This window comes from Limulus polyphemus, unplaced genomic scaffold, assembly GCF_000517525.1.
Source record: "Limulus polyphemus unplaced genomic scaffold, Limulus_polyphemus-2.1.2 Scaffold8167, whole genome shotgun sequence".
Lineage (NCBI taxonomy): Eukaryota > Metazoa > Arthropoda > Merostomata > Xiphosura > Limulidae > Limulus > Limulus polyphemus.
The window spans coordinates 2,416-20,842 of NW_013673777.1; the positions used below are offsets into that span (position 1 = coordinate 2,416).

Here is an 18,427-nt window from a genome sequence, read left to right on the forward strand (position 1 = left end):
TAAGTTGTATGGCATCAGACGTTTTTACTTGATTAAGTACCAGGTATATTACAACTGTAAGTTGTATTACTAATTTAGTTTCTTGATTTTTTCAAAACTGTACTCCCATAGTTTTTTCGTCATCACCATTTTGCTCACTTGTAACAATCTCATACACATGTTTTGTGTGGGAAGGAGGATGAAGATAGCTGTTTCTGGAATGTCGAAAATCAAAAACTATCTTCATTTTGTATTAACAAAACATAAATAGAACAGCAACTTACAAGTTATATTTACATGATGAAACTATAATTATTTCTGCATATTTATTAAACATTAGTAACATAGTGGCTAAAGCTTCTGGCTCTTGTTCAATAACTTTGATAGACAGAATCCAAAAAAACTGGTGTTAAAAAATCTGGTTATATGACTTGTAGGTCTTTTCTATAAAATGTTTTAGTGTGAAAGTAACCTTTGGTAAAAATATATATAATGTTTCTTGATTTGGTTTTCTCTTAGTGCAGTTCTTATGATATTGGTACAGTCGATCTGGTCTTTCATGAAAAAAAAATTTTTTTTTAATTTCAGAGTTGAAACGGCAAGTAAGATACGTTACAACTACTAAAATACAACGTTAGGTGGACAATAAAACTACATCACGGTATTTATAGAATTGACGCTGATAAAATACTCGATGTTTCAATCTTTTTTAACATTTCTTTGACTTCTAACATAACAAAATGTCTTTTTAACAAAGATACAAGTAATTCAAGTTGAAATTAATACTAGAGAAAGTAAAAAATAACCATATGTAAGAAGCTGAGTAAACTATTAAAAAAGTCTTACAGAATATCTGTACATATATTTAATTTTTTATATAAGATATCAAAAGTAGTTTGAAACATTGTTCAACAAAGAAGTAATGGAAATATTTAGCCATAAAATGAAACCAAAAGTAATTGTTAAATAACATATCAAAATCAATACTTACAAGTTATATGAAACAGCCTCTCCGTGTGGACTGCGCCATTCAGTTTCAGAAACAGTAGAGTTAACACGAACACTGTCATTTTCTAAAAGCAGACATTGAACTTTGAAGTCTGATCCTACTGTAAATCTTAAAGGGTTATCTTGTGGATAAATTTCCAGGTACACATGGGGAAAAACGGTTGTCCACAGCACTAGAGAATGTAGAGAAAAGGTCAATCTTTCTGTGACATGGATATCAGAATGGAAAAGGTTTCAATATGTGCACCACTTACTGTTTTCTACGAAAGCAATGACCTATAATTATTTATTATACATAACAGATATTGTCCAGAACTATAACTTATAAGATGTCCTATTTTATGGAATACTATGGTTACTCAAGCTGATACGAATGGCATGTCCTTCTAGTGACTCATTAGACCAACACAAGTAACATATCTTGCTCGTCAACGTACAAAATACCATCTAGAATCTAATCCACTGACCCCCAACCCACACAGGAGATTGATAGCTGATGGACAGCTTACCATTTACTGGATGAGTAATCTACCTGCACCTCAGTCTATCATGTACTTGGTGAGTTGTGGGTGCTGTGACACGAGAAGTTGCTAATGTCTTGCTTGCATCATATCCTGCAAACACACATGTAAATGTGGTAATCAACATATACACGAAGGTGGGACAGATCTTACTGATGGTGAAGTTGATAGAGTAAAGATATTTGAGTACTACATCATTGCAATGTGTTAATCATTGTAAAATGGTGTCACAGTTCTTAGTGATGATGCAGATGATAGTGAGTGAAGATGACTGAGAACTAGATATTGCAATGTCTTAATCAATGTGTAAACAATGATGTCAAAGTTCTTCCTGACGATGAAGCTACAGAAAGTGTACTACATCACTACTAGACCAACACAATTTGTTGTAAGTAATATTAAGTGATTTTTTAGTTTTGTATCAAAATGCTGTGGTTTCCTTATTAGCGCAAAGCTACACAATGGGCTATTTACGCTTTGTCCATTGTGGAGAATTGAATCCCATGTTTTATTGTTAACGTTGTAAACTTACTGCTGACACACCGGAGGACAAAATTATACGTGTACAGGAATATGCGACACGTGCTTTATTTCAAATACAAACTAATATAAAAAGTATAAAAGACAGAATTTAAATTTAAACTGTTTTTGATAGAGAAGGTATCCCTTTATTAAATACACCAGTGGCTCAGTGGTAAGTCTCAGATCCCATAATGCTAAAAACCAGGTTTCGATACCTATAGTGGGCACAGTAAAGATAACTCATTGTGTAGCTTTGTGCTTAACGACAAACAAACAAAACTCTTTATTAATTAGATGTAAATATTAATATTAAGTTTCTCTCATAAAAACTGCAGTGAGCCATCTCGGATAGTCAGGAATGATTGCACACCATATGGTTTTAGGTCGCTCCGTTTCCAATTTAAACTGACAATTGGTCATGGCATAAAGAGGCATATTGTTAATCAGAAGATTGATCTCTATCAATTAAGACCAAAAATTTTAAAAAATGGAGGGGAGGTGCAGCTAACTCGAGAAATAGATCTCATATACGATGTGGGCTGTGGATTATCCAGGAATAGCAGTTGTACTTCATGTGGCATGTGGATTATCCAGGAATAGCATATGTACTTCCTGTGGCATGTGGATTATCCAGGAATAGCAGTTGTACTTCATGTGGCATGTGGATTATCCAGGAATAGCAGTTGTACTTCATGTGGCATAAACAACATATGTACTTCATGTGGCATGTGGATTAACCAGGAAAAGCAGTTGTACTTCATGTGATATGTGGATTATCCAGGAATAGCAGTTGTACTTCATGTGGCATGTGGATTATCCAAGAATAACATATGTACTTCATGTGGCCTGTGGATTATCCATAAACAACATATGTACTTCATGTGGCATGTGGATTATCCAGGATAACATATGTACTTCCTGTGGCATGTGGATCATCCATAAACAACATATGTACTTCATGTGGCATGTGGATTATCCAGGATAACATATGTACTTCCTGTGGCATGTGGACTAACCAGGATAACATATGTACTTCATGTGGCATGTGGATTATCCAGGATAACATATGTACTTCATGTGGCATGTGGACTAACCAGGATAACATATGTACTTTATATCATAAAGTTAGGTTTGAGAAATGATAACAGTACCTGAGTGGTACTTGAATGATTTTCAGAATGTATATAATAGGGTTTAGATTATATTTGAAAATTAAAAAAAGTCCTTCTTACAGGAGTAAACCAAATGTTTTATTTTTATACGACCTCTAAAACGTCGACTTTCAGGGTAAACTATGAATATTAGAAAATAAATAAATGTACAATGATTATTGGCCTGATCACATTTATTGAAGAAATAGACCTATGTATATATATATGTAGTTAACGCAAGTATTTCAGTGATAATTATAGTGACATCAAATAAAGAAATAAGAATGAGACTAACAAAAGATCAGATTTTTAGAATTGTTTATACTTCCAGAGCAGCTACAATATGTAGATAAATTAAAACTCTTACAAAATAAATATTTCCTGTAGTAACCTACAAGTATGAATTTCACTTATATCACGCTGTTAGAGAACGCTCTAAAGGTTTAAAACGAAAAGGGGTAAAAACATATTTGATAAGATAAACAGAAATCATAAGAAATAATCTTAAAAGTGTACACAACAATACTTACTTATACTAAAGTACTTTAGATATGTCTCACTGTGTTTTTATTGGCATGTTTTCCGACTTACAAAGAGTGCTTCGTTGTGGAAATAAAAAAAATCACGTTATCTTAAGATGTCACATAATCCGTTAAAAGCTGTTTCTCTCTCCTACCTTCTCAGCTTACCAATCTGTCTTCTATATTTTAATTCTTACGCCTTTAGTTATTAAGATACACAATTCTACTGTCATCCCACACATATTATTTAAAATTTTCAAATACCTTGGCGCTAGTTGTGCTTCTAAAGATTGTTTTTTTTTTTCTTTGCTCTTTCAATATCATTTATAAGTCTCTCATGATGTATTTAAATATTCTTATTAAGGTCTATTGTCCTTTTCATACAAAGTGTGGCTAATTTTTTTTCTTTCCGAGATTTGTAGCTCTTTTACACATTGGTTATAAGTCTATTACAATACGTAAAAACGTTCTTGCTGTAATCTCTTGTTTTTCTGACTCCCATACAATATTTCTAAGGCTCGTGCAGTGCCACAAGTATGTTGCTTCTCTGACACACTACACAGTTTCTGTTGATCGCGTAGAGATGACTGAAGTGTTTTCAAAATTGGTATAACTATATTATATATTAATATATATGTATATTCAATTCATTTCAACACAAACACAGATATCCTTTTAATAAGTTATTTTTGTCCCTAATATTGGATATCGTGGAAAAATTACGTTTCCAATAAGTTTTAAATTTATAATGAAGAACAAAATTAGAAGTATCGATATATTGCACTAGGTTTTGCTTCATAGTAAGTGTTATGATATTACTCTCATATATATCAACTTCAGTTTAATGTGGCTGTAAAATAACTGTATGTGTTTACGTTCGTATCCTGTGCGAAAGACACACTGGTTAACAATCGTGACAAACTGCGCAAAGAAAATCTTTCTTATTTTACTCTTTCGATATATTTAATAAAACTGGACAAATTATACATACGTTTAATTGTAACGTTATTGTACATTTACCAGACTTACGAAAGATTTTTGTGTTTGTTTCAGAATTTTTCGTAAAGCTACACAAAGGCCACACTCACCCCTCATTTTGAAGTTATAGACTAGAGGAAAGGCAGCTAGTTAACAGCACGTACCGCCAACTCTTGTTCTACTCTTGTCTGAACGAATAGTGAGATGTGAACGTTACTCTTATAGCGCACTCACGCCCACAAATTGCATAATGCGTTTTTGTGGCAAGGGGCCGCGAACACTCGGATTCACAGTACGAGCACGGGGAGGTCCACGAATGTTGGAGATGCCTTTTCGCTAGCATATAAGCCTGGCAGTGAAAAGCCAGCAGGAAGAAGCAAACAGTAGTTATGGTGAGTTCTGTGTAATTTATGATTCAAATAGTCTTGAACTAGTGAGCCGTAAAATATGTGTTTTGCACTCGAAGAGAGCGAAGTTATCGAGGTTGTGAATCGCTGTAATTTATAGCATATATTATAAAAGTTGTTAAGTTAAAAGTGACGAGAAACGTACTGACTGTGGAATTACTGTGTACTAAAAGTTTGTATGGAGAAATAATAAACTGGCTTCATCAAGAAAGGACTTGTATCGCTGAAGTTCCTTGGAAAGAATTTCTACCGGAAATTAACAAACAAGCAGATACGTAAAAGATATGTAAATAAATCGCTTATTCAACAAATAATCATCCACTAAACTCCAAAATGTAATTTATTGTAAAGTATGTACGCTGTAAACCACGTGAAAAATGTAACTGTAAATTATTAATTTGTTTTACTTTAGGTAGTGGTCACCTTGAAAATATTACATCTGTATTATTAAATAAACTTGATACTAAACTACACTTAAAATAATCATTAATTCATATGCTATATATATAAATATTCCTTATAGAACATATGTTACTTACTCATGAAAGCTGTAAGAAAAAAGGTGACTGCGCTTTGGGTCATCTTGCACTGCTTCGGTAAGTAGCTTTATGTACATTAAAGTGTTGCCAATTCGAAAGAAAGAAATACCTCACATGGCATTCTCAGTTACTGTTATCTGTAGCGAATCAGTATCAGTTATAAATGCTCTATGCTCCTTGTCACTATTTACACTTCGTTCACGTTAGTGACATGAATAGAAGGGGCAAGCGATTGGATAACGTTTTTCTTGTAGTTTCGATAAATGTTATTATGATCAAAGATAGATCATAGTGGATGTAGAATATAGAAACCAGTTGACAGTAAAATATATTAAAAACATTAGGAACTAAAACAATAGATAATAAAAAGAATTATTGGAAAGGAATTGTTGTATTGTTTAAATTACCATATTTGTGCTTTACGTCGATAGGTGTAGCTGTATTTCTTATTCATATTAACTTAAGTCCTGTTTAATTGGTAACAAAAATAGATCGACATGATAAATTAAGACTTTGATCTTGCAATGCCTGTTTATCAGTAAATATTATTGTCTATCTACATCAAGGTAAATTTAAAAAAGGGACATAAAAACGTTTAATCTTGTGTGAAGAGGTTGGGATTACGACCGTTTATAGTGGTTCAACAAGCACATGGTGCTATTATATTAAAAGAAAAAAAACCCACAAAAATGCAACGTTTTTTGGCACATTAAAAAGTAAAATCTTTATTATAGGTTGCAGTATGTATGTATGTTTGGATGGATATATAAATCAAGAAATACAATGCTATGTAATACATTAATTGTTCATAGGCGATTAAAATCAGCACTATAAAACACTAATGAACTTAATATGTACCAGAAACAATATAATAAAATTGAAATTCAAAATCACACCTGCCTCCGCTACCATTACTTGCTGTCGTCATTAAGTCTTAAGAATAATATTAGCCTGTGGTCATAGCAGACAAAATCCAAACGCCGATGAAAACCTTGCCAGCAACTAAGGATAGTCAGTTTGGGGTAAGGAGTTGAACATATTAGAACTGCATACAGTTGAAAAACTAGAGTTTAATGAGACTTTACAAATGTGAAATAGATCAAATGATATAACGCGTTTGTAACAAGTTTTTTTTATTCAGGTTCGTATGTTACTATTTATTTTCTGCAGCGTCTGGCTATATCTTATGAATAAGGTAGAATTACTGCCTCACTAGTACTAGTGAAGAAAAAAACCTAGAATTTGCGGTATTAAAATTCACATCCATGTCGTAAGGTTTAGCGTAAAGTTAACCTAGAATAACGTCTGGTATTAGGTGTGTTGCTTAGACTGAAAATTATAAAGATTTTTTTTTATCATCATATTCAGCTAGTTGTATGGATGAACTTACTTCTATGTAATATATATATATATCAAAAGTTCTGTTTGTATGGTTAAAGAACATAGGTTGCGCCAATACTTAACTTGAAATTAACAGCTGAAAGCAATTAACCAATATGACTGCAACTTGTGCTGCTCCCTAAAACGAAACAATTTTTAACAACATTTTCTTGTGAATGTTTTAAACCTTAGTAAAGCATATATTCATTGGATAATCATATAATTGTGATGGCGTGGTTTTCGTCTTAGAAACTCTCGTCTGACATGAATTACAGTAAGTCCGAAGCTGGTTGGAGGGAGAACAAACAACAATGAGAAGAACTATGCTTTGTTGTTGCTTCAACACGCTGTTCTTGAGTGACCCTCAGCACAGCGGAAAATGTACAAAATAAATTAACACAATTCTAAAAACTCTTTATACCGTCGTACTTTTGCACCCTTTTTTCCGTCACCAATTTTTGATTTTTCCACCATACCCCTTACTTCTGTAATTTCAACTTAACGACAGAAGAACTAGAGCAATAAATATTGTACCATATTTTTGCGACCATCGAAAATTAAGTACAACAGGATGAACATCTGGAAAAAATATGTCGTGTTGATAATCTCGTTTCCAATTATTATGTCACAACTCAATACGCTGGGATAGTCCAATGTCCAGGCATATGCGATAAGACATAAAACAGGCTAGTTGAGAAACAACAAACTAATATTACAAACCATTTAGTGATATGAAAGAAACAGTTTTGTGTTTTGTTATAAAGAAAATGTTGCAGAGGAATACTATGTAGTTTACTACAGTAGGCACGATGATGACCTAGAGTACAAAAAATCCCCAGTATCATGAAACACAATATTTAAGGCAGCATTACTTTATTCTATTACTTAGTAGAGTAATGAACAGGATTTAAGGCAGCATTACTTTATTCTATAACTTAGTAGAGTAATGAACAGGATTTAAGGCAGCATTACTTTATTCTATTACTTAGTAGAATAATGAACAGGATTTAAGGCAGCATTACTTTATTCTATTACTTAGTAGAGTAATGAACAGGATTTAAGGCAGCATTACTTTATTCTATTACTTAGTAGAGTAATGAACAGGATTTAAGGCAGCATTACTTTATTCTATTACTTAATAGGGTAATGAACAGTATTTAAGGCAGCATTACTTTATTCCATATGTAACGAAAGAATGTCTCTCTAAATGCAAAACAAATTCAAATGAGAATACCAAATATAAAATATAATTTAGAATATATCAAGTTTATGCAAAATATACACTCACCCAAGAAAGTGTTTGAGACTCTACTAACCTTGACTCTGCCAGCAGAGCTTCCAGTGTTGCTGTCGTCTTTCAATTGGTGACCATGGATGCCTTAAGGTCTGCTTGGGTTCTGACTGCTCAGATTCAGGTAGCCTGTCCTGCAGATGTCAGACTTCCTCCTCGCATCTCAACATAGTAGTGGTTCTTCACCTCACCCAATATTTTTCCCAGACATAGAGGTCTCTGTTCATTTGGCTGCCATCTTCTCCCAATGGTATTTGAGTGCTAGAATATCATAATCACTTTTAATTAATATAATGGGAAGTATTCAAACACCTCTCGTGGTCTCTATGCTGGTGGTGCCTCAGAGACAAAAGTGGCATATGTTCTACTCTACCTTCTGGTATTTTCAGTCTTTAAAGTTGAAGCTCCCTCGTTGTCGTCAGGAACAATTAGATGAGCTATCTGGTTTGTCAGAACCACCGTCACTCTGGTGTTTATTACTAGTGTTAAAGTCTTTGTTGAGCCCATCCAGCCTCCAACTTCCTTCGACCTGGACTTTCCTTGAGTCATACCTAGCACTGGAAGGTTCTTCTTGGGCTTAAAATGCAGTGATCTCATTCAAGATGCAAATACATCTATCATTTTATCCTCGCAGGTGTGCCACACCTCCACAATGGAGCAACTCACCAGACATTTCTTTTTTTTTGTCTTGACCTTCGTGGGTAACATCAATAACGGTACTAACTCCTGCTGCTGGGCTGCTTGGAGGCTTTGTTCCTCCTGATGAAATGGTATCTACTCCAATGGTGTAATGCTATGGACTTCCCTGGATTTACCAGCAGCATCAGAGTCTTCATTGGCCATTGGAAACAGCTTGGTTCTTGGAGACATCAATACTAATCCATTGACTGATTCAGCAAGCTCCCTAAAGTAAGATGTATTGGCATGCAATGCTTCTTCATCAAAACGCACGCTAATGGTAAAAGTTAACCTGACACTCTCTATCTGTTCAATGACTTCACATACCTCACTTTAAAGAAAATCATGTGTCTTCTGAAGCAGCAGTGAGGCTTCAAAGGCTGTAGAGGAATCCATTCTAAATCATGGTCTCAGGCAAAGAGATCGGAAACAGGATTGGAACACTGGAACAAATCAGTTGAAGCTCAAAGTTAGAGACTGGGTATAGCTTGAGCTTCACCTTAAATACCGAGAGTCCAATCATATGCAAAGGTTGACCAAGTTCTAAGTGATCAAAGGTTCAGCTGAGTAAATATCTTAAAGGGGTTGTAACACTCAGTTACGACCAAGAATTAAATACTTATCGAATGGCACACATACATGTACTCATGCCAATGATTGTCCATATAACTTGAGGACCTCCTAACTTCCTAGTTTCCCTTGGTTTGTATTCAATCAGCTAGCTGAGCCATGTTGCCCCTGCCAAACAACAGGAACATACACATCAAACTCTTCAACCGAACCATATCCCTTTCCTACAATATGGTTGTCATGTAGCCAGAGCAGGAATGAATGGGGTTTGAGGCTGCTTGGATTCTACACAGTCGAGGTACTGCTAATCTTACCTTTGACAAGTAATCTTTGCCAATTCTTACATTATCTTTCCTTAGGAACTTTCTTCCACTTACAAATTAAATAACCAGGAACATATTTAATAACTGTTCCTTTGTAAGTGATCAAACTTCTATTCCAATTAGTTGAAAGCTTTATCTTGGATTTCTGTTGTCGTTACAGTTTAATAAATTGTATTTTCTTTGACCCTGGTTGTAACTGCTTTTTGTCTTACTCCATTAGAAAGTTTTCGCACATTAATTATTTGATAACATAATGTTGTGCATCTGCTCGTTTGATAATTTCCGGTATAAATTCTTTCCGAGGAACTTCAGCGATACAAGTCCTTTCTTAATTAAAACTAGTTTATTCTTTCTTGGTACAACTTTGTAATACACAGACTTTCCACTGTTACTTTAAACTTAACAACCTTTATAACACAAGCTATAAATCACAGTGATTCACACATTTTACTTACTGTGTCTACTGTTCGCCTGACTCAATTATCTATCTCTTCAATCTATCTGCATGTCTCTTCAGTCTATCTTCCGATCGCGCTGATTTTACTCGTCGGGCTTATATATTAAAAAGAGGGCGTCTCGAATGCACTCGAGGCTTCATGATCCTTCTAGAAACTCCAGCGTGCATGCTTCCAGCGTCGCGTGACTTCCGCTGTCATAACAATAATATATAACGTTTTGGGACAACATGGGACCTATTGATCCATCTCGGCTGTTCCATCCTCTAAACTAAACTATGAATAATTTATTTAATTAAATTCTTAAAATCATCCATTATTATTCATATACTTATCAAGCTTTCTCTTAGACTCTCTTAAATTTACTGCCTCCACAACATCCGAAGGCAGTCCATTCCAAAGACCAACCATACTGTTAGAAAAATAAATCTGCCAAAATTTATATTTGTGTCCCTTAGTCATACTATTTTCACTGTTAAGTATGAAAAAAGATGATGCATCAACACTATCAATTCCCTTTACAATCTTAAACACCTCAACCAGATTCCTACCCTAACTATTCTTTTTTCAAGAGGAAAGTTTTTGAGAGATTTCAACTTCTCCTCGAATGACAACCCCCCCTCCATCCCAGGCACCATTCAAGTAACCCTTCTCTAAACCATTTTCAAGAATGCAATGTCTTTCCTAAGGAGCTCATGACTGAACACAATATTCCAAATGTGGCCTAACCAGTGACCTATACAATGAAATTATAACTTCTTTAGACTTGTATTCAATATTTCTGTAGATACAACATAAAATCCTATTTGCCCTAGTAACAGCACACTGCTTGGGTGGCTTTTCAATAAGTGTAATAACATATCTATTCTCCATTACAATGAATGTCAGTAATTTCTGAGTATTGTTTAATAAAACAAAACTTTTGTATGTTCTAGATGTCTTGAACTTATTGTTAATATATCGCTTCATTGAAACAGAAAGATTTTGTTTTTTATTAATGCAAATCGTTTTCACAAGACTGATAGAGGGCACAGTTAGTTATCATGGCGGGAGAAGTGGTTGTTGATGCTCTTCCTTATATTGATCAAGGATATGATGATCCAGGAGTTCGAGAAGCGGTATTTTAAAATTGAATATTCTAATTAATTGTAAATTCACATTTAACGTTAAGTAATTCAAGCTGAATATGATTCATATTTGATATGAATTAGAAGTAATCTGTAAATGCAAGTTGTAATGCAGTACCACAACTTGTACTACTATTACTAAGTTTTTGTAGTACTATTAGTATTACTCACTACTACTGAATTTTAAAGAGCGAAAATAGCAACAACAAAATCACATAATTAGATTCTATAGTGAAAAAATAGTAGATTTACATTGAAGTTTTAATCATTTATTTAATAAGTAATGAAAACAATTAATAATCGTACTTGTAAATTGACCTTTTAATTGAAACAGTCCAAACAAAACTGCTTTACGTGGTAACTTGAGACATTGCATGAAACTTGTGACAAAGTGAGATAAAATGTAACCCTTTTAAGATGCTTCGATTTAAAACCAGTACTCGTAATTTATATTATATGATAAATGAAATGGAATTTGGAAACTGTCAACAACCAAATGTTAAACACCAATTATACCTATTTACATAATAAATTAAAAGAGAGATTTTGTATTTTCATTTATTTCAAAACTGAATACCATAATTGATAGATGCATACATGTTATGTAAACTGTTGTCAAGCCAGCATATTGTCTGCATACAGTTCCAATTCATTTTTGTACATGCTTTCAGTTGGAATTGTGCAGATATATATATTAATTATCAAAAAAGGACCACAAAGTTTATTGTATGGCTTTGTTTTTTCGAAGTAAATGACCAATAGGTATTTATTAATGACTTTAAAGTTTTGTTTGTATCTTTTGCAATACAAAATGCTTCTGGATACAAAAAACAATCAGTTCAATGAAGAGCTATTGTTTAATATATCACTGCCTTATTTGTCAAGTAGTAGTAGTAGTAGGCTGATGATATATGTTTACAAAAGCTAAATTTTTTTCCATGCATAGCAATAAAAGCAAATAATTATATTATTCTGCTTTTGGAAACCAGGCAGGGTAAAATGTAATTTGTTAATGTTAGTGAAATGTTCTACTGGACAAACAAAATATTAAGTCAGGGTCGCATCTTACAACATCATGTAATGATATATAAATCATTAAATGTTTAAACTTAGTATTTTGGTTACATCCTCTTTCAGTTGCTTGTTGGGTGCAGCAGTTGTCTTTGAATCTGAATTAATTTCATATTTTGAGTTTCACTAAACAATTATATCCTATCTGCAAACTTGCCATAGGAGTTGAATTTTCACCCAGCTGATTGGTGATCATTTTTACCATAAGGATTGGCCTACCAATACCACAAAAATTAGTAAATTCATGTCTGTGTTAATGAGAATAAGGGCCTGGCATGGCTTGGTGGTTAGGGCACTTGACTCGCAGTGGGTCACAAGTTTGAATCCCCATCACTGAACAAGCTCATCCTTTCAACGTTACAGTCAATCCCACTATTCATTGGTGAAAGAGTAGCCCAAGTGTTGGTGATGGGTTGTGTTGACAAGCTGTCTTCCCTGTAGTCTATCACTATTAAATTAGGGATGACTAGTACAGATAACCCCATGTAGCTTTGCACGAAATTCAAAACAAACCAAAATAACATGATTAATTACCACTATTTAAAACTAAGCATGTGTTGTGAATCAGTGATGACCTTTAATCATCAAAAGGGGTTAAAAGTTCATTGCTCTATTCACAGAATTTTTCAAAGCCTTTATAACTAATTACAGTATATATAAAATACAAGAAATTTAAGTATATAAAAAGTTTATAAGTTTATATTTTCACTTGTGTTTAGTAACATAATAACATGACATGACTTAAATAAAATTGATAAAAATTACAGTTCACTAACTTACCAATTTTATACCATAACAGTTGTTTTTCATAATATAAATAACATCTTAACTATTTCAATGTCTTTCATATCCCCCACTGGGCTGATGAGCCCTGGAATTGAATGAAAGTCCTCATGGGCAATGGATATATCAGATATGGTGTAGTTGAAATACTGTGAAACATTCATCACTACTATGGATAATTCATTTCCAGAATTACTAATTTAGACTCAGCCCTTTGGTACTGTGGTTGCTTGACCCATTCTGGTAAAAAGTAGACTAAGTTGTGGGTTTGCTCATTTTTTTGAGTGATGAGTAAGTTAAAGTAAAAATAAAGTAATAATAAATAATTGGTGTTAAAATACATTAATAATAATGTTTTATTAATCTTTACCTAATTCTGACTTGTAAATTACGTAAGTGAAATTGATAAAAATTATACTTTAGCAACTCATTCTAGTTCACACCACAATGGTTATTGTTCATGAAATTTGATAATGTAAATGTCACCACTACTATGACATTTCCCACTGGTCTGATAAGCTCTGGTATTGGGCAAAAGGCTTCACTGGCACTGGATATAGCAAATATAGTATTGTTGATATATTGTTATACTTTCAACTATAAGTTCTTAGAAATGCATACATTAAGTGATCATTTGTATTTTAAAGGCCATCCTTTCACACTCACCCTTTAGGAAAGAAATATTTCAACATAACCTTTATTTTTAAAGAACTCGTATATGTCCCTTCTAAACTGTTATAAAGTGCCAGTTTCCACTATTGGTGATGGATGTTCATTCAGTTTGCCAAGCATTGTGTTAGTAAATAAAACTGTGTCCTTGTACCATTGTTGAGATTCACAGGCTACAGGAACCAAAGCATATATAGAGAACATATATATATTATATTTTAATAAGGACTGTTGGAGCAATGGGCTGTTCATTTTTTATTGACAGAATTTTATAGTACCTAGGTATAATGAACCATAGTAGTGGTTTATAATAGGGAATCACCTATTTGTTCTTCTCTATTATTATTTAATATTTTCCTGCCAGCCTACAACAAAATGACTGTTGGTATTGTAATAAAACCTTGGCTATATTACTAAATGCATCATTGTGCATTGTAGTTTTTAAGTTTATTTGACTACCAAGCAAGTAACAATGGCTGTATAACCATTGACACCCAATCATTTTCATGTAGTCTGTGGTTTATATGGAGCCTCATAATCTAATATACATGGATTGGGAGTATCAAGGCTAGTGGTGAGTGAAAATTGTGCATATAGAGGTAAGTATCTATTGGAAATACATTTTCAGGACCTCAGTACCTCATCTTTGGGCTCTGGCAATAGCTGCTTTCTGTCTGGACAGGATGGGATTACCACTAAACTTTCTCCCCACTTCATATGTTACCCAGGGTAAGAAATATGATTTGTTCCAACCCATTGTCAGATCCTGTTGATAGCACCAGATTGGCTGCTACACCCAGGTTTCTGCTTGTGCAGTCTCTTCTGGTGTGAATAGATCTTCCACTTCTTTTTTAGGCTCTTGCTGTGGAGGCAGCTAGGATCTGATATGTTTCATTTCGCTATCCAGAAGCTCAAGCTTCTGGCATAGAGGTTATTCTGTCTTTCATACAGTATTGGGGTTTATTTTCTAAGGTTTATTTGTATCTGTATTAGTTTATGCTTTGTCAAAAACACTTTTATCAACGATAATGACATGCATATTGGCAATGTTGTATTGTGAGGAGGTTGAACCATTTTCAATCAATGGTGTCAACTATAACTCATTTTTTGACTTGGCTCTCTGACAGAGGATTTTGCATTTTCCACAATCGCCAATGTTTATGACAGCTTTATTGACTACCATTCAATTATCGCATCTACATATTTTTTGTGCCCCCAGTACTCTCCAGATTTCTCACATTGTTTTGGGTAATTGGCCCCAAATGACCATTTTAGATACCTACCAGGTAGATTAAGGTTACATCTTCTTTCTCTACACCTGTTGATGACCTGACTCTTATATGCCATGCAGCATGTAGCTGCTGACCTGTGGACATCACCAGTTGGAGTGATTTGTGCTGCTTGTCCACATACCATTTTCTCATTCTCTCTCTACACCCTCAGACCAACACATTGTCAGATGGGAAATGGGTTCAATCCTTTACTCCAATTCATCTGCTCACTCTTTCTTTCTATGCCCCATCAGATTTCAATTTTGGTCATGTTCAGTGATGGTCTTAAAGGTTTTGTTGCTTATACCCTTAGAGATACTACACAACTCTTTTTTATTATGGGATCTCTTTGAAGGTGAGATATTTTCTGTGAGTCACATCTAATCAGATTTCTCTTTTCTGTGTTCTTAGCAGCCCAGTCGAATTGCGTGCTGGAGGTCATTGTGCAGACTGGTATGTTCACCTCCCCCAAATAACTTTATTTGCCTGATCTGGCAGTCTCTTCCTCTGAGGGTTTTTGCCTACCCCCTGTAGAAATCTTAACCAATTCTGCTTGATTATCCAGAGGGGTGAGTATATTTATTTATACCTTTCTACAGTGGCGAGTGTTGCCCAGACAGGTGTGCTTTTATTGCACTAATAATCAGTATTTCACTTTAATTACTACTGGTTGCAACAGGCTCTGTAGAAATGAGATGTTCCATAAGACCACCTAGGAGCTCACCAGGTGGAATTACCATATCATGCTGGACTGCCACTCATGGACTAACATGAGTACAGCTAAAGCGGATCCTGCCCATTCCTGCTGATCATTGGATTGAATAAATCAGGGTCAGTTTGCTTTTAAAAATTTTGGGAACTAGATTCACCTATTGCACTGTTTCCAGAGCACTGTTCCTCAGGGCTTCTCAATGCCCATTACCCTCCAGACTGTACTAGTGGAGCTAGGAAGTCCTTGCCTTAGCTGGTTTCTAGTCGCTGGTGGTGAACAGAGGCTTTTCTTCCAGAATGTTCAAATGAATTCCTCCACTCTCAGAGAACAGGGTGAAGTTAGGGACCCCCCTATTCAGATCCCTGGGTGTTTTTTTCTCATATGTTGGTAGGAGCAGCACTGGTCTACGTGGGAGCCTACTCGTAATAATAATTCAGATTTGACACTCTGCTGTTAGGTTGAGATGTGCATGGTTCTGCTTTTTGATCAGTATCTGGTCAGTACATTGTTCATGGAAGGGAGTCCATTATCTCCTTGTAATTTGAATGTGAAATGGTCCCATCCTGGGTCTTTGGTTGAGCACGTTTGTTCAACATCCTCCCCATAATTACAGGGGCAGGTGGAATGCTCCTTACCCACTTGGTTAGGGAGTGAGGATGAATGTTCATAATTCCAGACCAGATGACTTCTGTTCCTTTGGTTGAATACGGCATACACAATTCTGTCATTCCAAGCCTAGGGTGTTGCATTTCAGGCTTCTTCAGGTGGAAGAGAAGATTTGTCAGCTTCAGTGTTGCTTACTTACTCGTCGTGATTACAGTGATTTGGAATGTATGGCTACAGGTTGGGATTCAATCAATAGTATATATACGTAACGTTGGAGTCCAAGTGCCCTAGTCACCAACGTGGGATATAAGGACCAAACCCCTTAATTCCAACCCTGAGTAGTGGAACCTCAGCTATCTGGTTGGGGCTGGTCTATAGTGATGATCACTCATGTACAATTCCACCCTTGATACAGGAACTAAGTTTAGGGTGAAGAACATACCCGTTTGGGATGTAGTGTGGTTCTCCCAACTTGGGTACCTGTCTTATCTTGGTACACCCGTGATCTGTGCAAATGTTTTCTGTATGGATAATGCCCTTCACCAGCCCCTCCACCTTCTCAATGTTGGATTCTAGCTATAAGTGTCAGTGGAGGTATGTTTCGGAAGTTGAAATTTTCCAAAATTGAAAATGTATTTCCAATAACACCTTCACTGACACTCTCCTGCCCTTCTTCCCCACTAAAAGCCAGTGTTAGAGACTGGGGTGTTGTCAGTCTTGAAGAAGTGATAAAATTATCTAAATGAGGTGCTTATTTATAGTACCAGGATAGAGGGCGCATTGATATAGGTGGATAATATCACGAGACAATTATTGTCAAGGGCAATTGAGTGGGGTATAAAAAACTGGATCAAGTGAGAAAAAATCAGACCAATGCTTAGACGGACAAAGAAGAAACCCTGACAGTCAAGTAATAGCTATAAGTGTCAGCAGAGGTAAGTATTATTGGAAATACATTTTCAATTTAGGAAAATGTTAACTGTCAGAAAGATTATAGAGTCAGGGTTATATAATTGGTTGAACTGACATAGAATGATCCAGACTTTTCTTTCCACATGATACATATTTGTTTGAATACAGAAACATGGAAGTGACAATAGGAAGTGACAAATTCTGTATGACATGCACCAAAGTTTATATCTGAAATATCGTAATAAATAATTATTTAAATTAATCAATAAATAGAGCTTTACAAAATGAAGAAACTGCAAGCAGGAGGAATGAAACGTAAACCTAGTTAAAGGATGTCTAAAAATGTATCCTAAATGTTGAAAATCTCTTAGAAGTGTTAGATTGGCATAATATAAGCTACAAACTTTTTTGTGATACAATGTTAGGTACTTTGAAGTTTTGCAAACATTCTCAGGGTAATTACTGATGGTTAATGTTAAGTATGAGATATTTTATTTGTGAATAAAAATCATTTGGATATAAAATATTTTCAGGAACAACAGCGCTGAGCAATTCATTTGGTTTTAAAAATCTAGTATGCCTATCATTATGAAATTACCTAGATACAATATTTAGATCCTAAATATTACATATTTGATTTAAACTTTGGTTTACACATATTGTGTTTCCTGGTGTTCTATTGAACACTCATTATGCCATATAAAATTATTTAGCATATATTGCTAAATGTATCCAAAAAGTATAGTTTTATAGCATTTTTATACCTATTTTCATGGTGTTTCAAAACTATTCATCTGTTTATTCTTACTATAATAGAGTAAGCGTGTATATATGTATATATCTATGTATGCACCAGAAATAATAAATATAATGTGGCACCATCTATTGAATTGGCACCACAAACAAAAGTCCTTGAAAAAATTTCTTTCTGTGGTTTTTCAAGATTCAGGCAA

The 18,427-nt window shown here is 34.6% G+C and overlaps 2 protein-coding genes across 2 annotated transcripts in view; one reads left to right on the forward strand and one right to left on the reverse strand.

Moving 5' to 3' along the window:
* Positions 1–91: 91 nt before the first annotated feature.
* On the reverse strand, positions 92–5,760 carry LOC111083100. The gene is made up of 3 exons (XM_022379354.1): positions 5,627–5,760; positions 971–1,160; positions 92–194 (listed from the first exon to the last, which is right to left on the reverse strand). Exons 1-3 carry the CDS (start codon positions 5,667–5,669, stop codon positions 92–94), a joined length of 336 nt encoding a protein of 111 aa, XP_022235062.1. The 5' UTR covers positions 5,670–5,760.
* Positions 5,761–11,338: 5,578 nt separating this feature from the next.
* Positions 11,339–18,427, forward strand: part of LOC106475165 (pre-mRNA-splicing factor SPF27-like) — a 14,297-nt gene continuing 7,208 nt past the window's right edge. The window contains exon 1 of the mRNA XM_013935861.2: positions 11,339–11,441. Coding sequence (XP_013791315.1) covers positions 11,367–11,441 — 75 coding nt within the window. The 5' untranslated portion in view covers positions 11,339–11,366. The remainder of the gene's footprint in view (positions 11,442–18,427) is intronic.